The following is a 3,514-nucleotide window of genomic DNA, read 5'->3' as shown; positions in this document are numbered from 1 at the left end:
ATGGAGGGTAAAAACCGTTGGGATATTATTATTATTATTATTATAAATGAATGCAGGTTAATTAACTCATTCAAGGAATGTTGAGAATTTTCGCAGTGTTCAAAAATAGTTGATTGTGGTTTCAGGTTCTCTAGACATTTATTTAAGCTTTTAAAGTTTACGACAAACAACAATACGACACTTANCGTGACTCGGCACAAAAATTTAAAATATTGGTTCCGTACGTCATGCGGACTGCGCCCCTCGTGCGAATGGGCGGGAATGGAGGGTAAAAACCGTTGGGATATTATTATTATTATTATTATAAATGAATGCAGGTTAATTAACTCATTCAAGGAATGTTGAGAATTTTCGCAGTGTTCAAAAATAGTTGATTGTGGTTTCAGGTTCTCTAGACATTTATTTAAGCTTTTAAAGTTTACGACAAACAACAATACGACACTTACGACACCGTTGTGAATCCCTCAACTATATTTAACTATATATGGGTATAACTTATATTTACAAAAAATGTAATATAGACCCTTATGATTCTAAGCCCTTCATATATGGTTCTATTATAGGCTACCAGAAACTCGCTAGATGGCGCTGGGATCGAGTTATTTATAAAAGTCGTATTTATGAGCCGATTTCGATCAAATTCAAAACGTGCAATCAGAAACAAAATTGATGCTTCGTTTGTTATTTGCTACCATTGGTGTTTTAAAAATGGAAAATTCAGAAAAATTATTCATTGCATTGCAATGCCCGCTGGAGTTAAGGTATTTAGAGAATCCGTATCTATATATAGTATAATACGCGAAGGGATTTTTTGTTCCTCATAAAAGATCTATACCACCGTTCGCCCGATTTTCAAAAATGAGATACCAAATTAAAACGCTTAGGCTGAGGATGTGCAAACTGGTTTTAGTTTAGTTATTATTTAAGAATCAATGCTATAAAATCCGCACCTTCGAATGAGGCGTCAAACTAAAAGCCTTGCACTGTAGATGTGCAATAAAGTTTTACTTTGTTGAAAAGAGTTGCTACCTTTTCAAAAATATATTCAACCTATAAAAAAATAAATCAATTATTACAAAGTGGGTATCAGACGAAATGGTTTTAAAAAGCTTTATTTCTTAGCTAAACTATAGGATGGTGGCCACCTGTTTAAAAATCATATTAGGTATTGAAACATGTATCACCATGTGGGTGCCAAACGAAAGCGGTTTCAGAAAGTAGTAGTTTGAACATATTTTGAAGAGGGTTGCCGCCTGCTTCAAATGTCGAGTTTAGTTTACTTATACACAAGTTATACGAAATATTAAAATATGGATATCAAAGGTAGGCATGTTAAGAAATCTTTAGTTTGAACGCTAATAATATTTTTGAGGTGTTGAAAGAGGATTGCCACCTGTTAAAAGCTGAATTCAAATTATTTTATAAGTTAAGTGAATTATTAAAATGTGAGTATCAATCGAAGGGCGGTTTGAAACATTTTTATTTCTGAACTGTATATAGCGGGGTTGCCACATGTTTGAAGATTAAAATTCCACTTAATTCATCGGTTCATTCAAATAAGTATCGCAGAGTCCGCCGAAGGTGGGTTGACAATGATTAAGCTTGAAAATACTTTTGAGAGGGCTGCCAACTGTTTGAAAAGTCTAACTCAGTTAACTAATTCAAAACCATATGCAATATAAAAATACCGTAGTCAAACGAAAGAATGTTAAGAACTCTTGAGTTTGAACATTTTGAATTTTTGAAGAGAGTGGCCACGTGTTTAAAAAGTTACATTCAAATTATTCAGTAAGTTGGATGAATTATTAAAAGATGGGTTTAAATCGAAATTTGTTTGAAAGGGATTTATTAGGAAAGGGACCTTTATTTAGGAGGGTTGCCATTTCTTCGAACAATCAAATTCGAATTAGTTCATTAGTTTATTGAAACACATGTGTATAACCATGTCAGACGAAGAGATTTAAGAAGATATTAGTTTGAGCATACTTTTGAAAAGGAATTTAAACACATGAGGGGTAAAATTAGGGACCTTAGCCTGTAGATGTATGATAAAGTTTTATTTTTTTAATTACATAAGAACTTTTTTCATCGGTATAGGGTGATTTGAAATTCGATGAAAATAGAAACATTAGAAATATTTTTAAAGTTTTTAAAATTCGAATTCGGGCGTTTTAACGCCATGCGGATTTACTACTTTTTTATAATTAATTATAATTTAAGCAAATTATCCTTTTATCACTTTAGGTGAAGACCCTTAAAACAAAACCGGTTTATCCAGTTTTTTTTTGCAATTTCAAAATGTAGAACCGTTTTTTTTTTCAAATTATTCTTAAACAGGCCTTTGAAAAAAGTGAATAATCGAACACCCTAGGGACTATCATGTAAATAGCGATGTTTTAAAAATTATATATTTTTTTTTTTCAGCAAATCGGCTCTACCACCTCTGAAAACTCATCTACAAATTTGTGTCAGCATTCCGGTGCATCTTTGGATTGGAAGCAGGCGCGCCCTTTCAATGAATTACCTACAGACAATGCTTTCAAACTGATCTGTAAATTTTTGTCCGGCGGTCGATACTATAATTTAGACTCCAACCAATTGGAGATGGCAATGCGCAAGGAGTTTGGTGATATTTTCGTAGTACCCGCAGTGTTGGGTCGGCCTGCCACCTTGGTAACACACAATCCAAATGATTTTGCATCTGTCTTTCGCAACGAAGGCATATGGCCAATACGCCCATTTTCAACCCTACGCTATCATCGGAGAAAACGGCATGCGGATTTTTACCAGGGTGTCGAAGGCGTTTTAACTACGTTAGTAGTCTTAATTGAGTCTCAATAGCAAAGCTTATGTATCTTTTCTTTTCCGCAGACAAGGTGAACAGTGGAGCTCATTCCGCTCGGCAGTAAATCCACTGCTAATGCAACCAAAAAGTATACTCCTATATCTTAGCAGAATGGCACAAGTAAACCAGGAATTCGTTGACAGGTAAATCATATCCTTTTCACACTGCTTAACAGTAGTAAGTTCAAATATTTGCAGAATACGTCTGATACGCGATCCCAATACCCTGGAAGTGCCAGCAAACTTTGAGGACTATATACAGCGTTGGTTGTTGGAATCTGTATCGCTAGTTGCTCTGGACAAGAACCTTGGATTGCTTCGAGAACATAATGAAAATCACGCAGATGGTATGAAAATGATATCTGCCTTAAATACAATATTCACACTTGGCTATGATTTGGAGTGGAAACCTTCACTGTGGCGACGAATGAGCACACCGAAATTCAAGCGTGTAATGCAGGCTATGGACGATGTACAAAATATATCGTTGAAGTATATAGATAAAGCAATAGAAAAACTGGAAGCCGAAAAGCAGCAAGGTTTCGAGCGGCCAGAGCATGAAAAGAGTGCTTTCGAGAAGTTGCTAAAGATCGATCGGAAAGTAGCGACTGTGATGGCCACGGATTTACTGCTTGGTGGCGTTAATACCGTAAATATAATACTATGTTCA

The 3,514-nt window shown here is 35.2% G+C and overlaps 1 protein-coding gene across 1 annotated transcript; it reads left to right on the top strand.

The window, feature by feature from the left end:
- Positions 1 to 2,424: 2,424 nt before the first annotated feature.
- LOC108354297 (probable cytochrome P450 12a4, mitochondrial) lies at positions 2,425 to 3,493 on the top strand (the record flags this gene model as incomplete). Its single annotated transcript, XM_017605491.1, has 3 exons — positions 2,425 to 2,813; positions 2,872 to 2,988; positions 3,043 to 3,493. Coding segments are annotated over 3 exons (957 nt in total), but the record flags the coding sequence as incomplete, so codon positions are not given.
- Between the last annotated feature and the right edge of the window lie 21 nt (positions 3,494 to 3,514).

Source organism: Rhagoletis zephyria, unplaced genomic scaffold (genome assembly GCF_001687245.7).
Source record: "Rhagoletis zephyria isolate East Lansing unplaced genomic scaffold, Rhagoletis_zephyria_1.1 Rzeph_scaffold_34820, whole genome shotgun sequence".
Taxonomy (NCBI): Eukaryota; Metazoa; Arthropoda; class Insecta; order Diptera; family Tephritidae; genus Rhagoletis; species Rhagoletis zephyria.
This window is presented reverse-complemented; position numbering and strand designations above follow the sequence as displayed.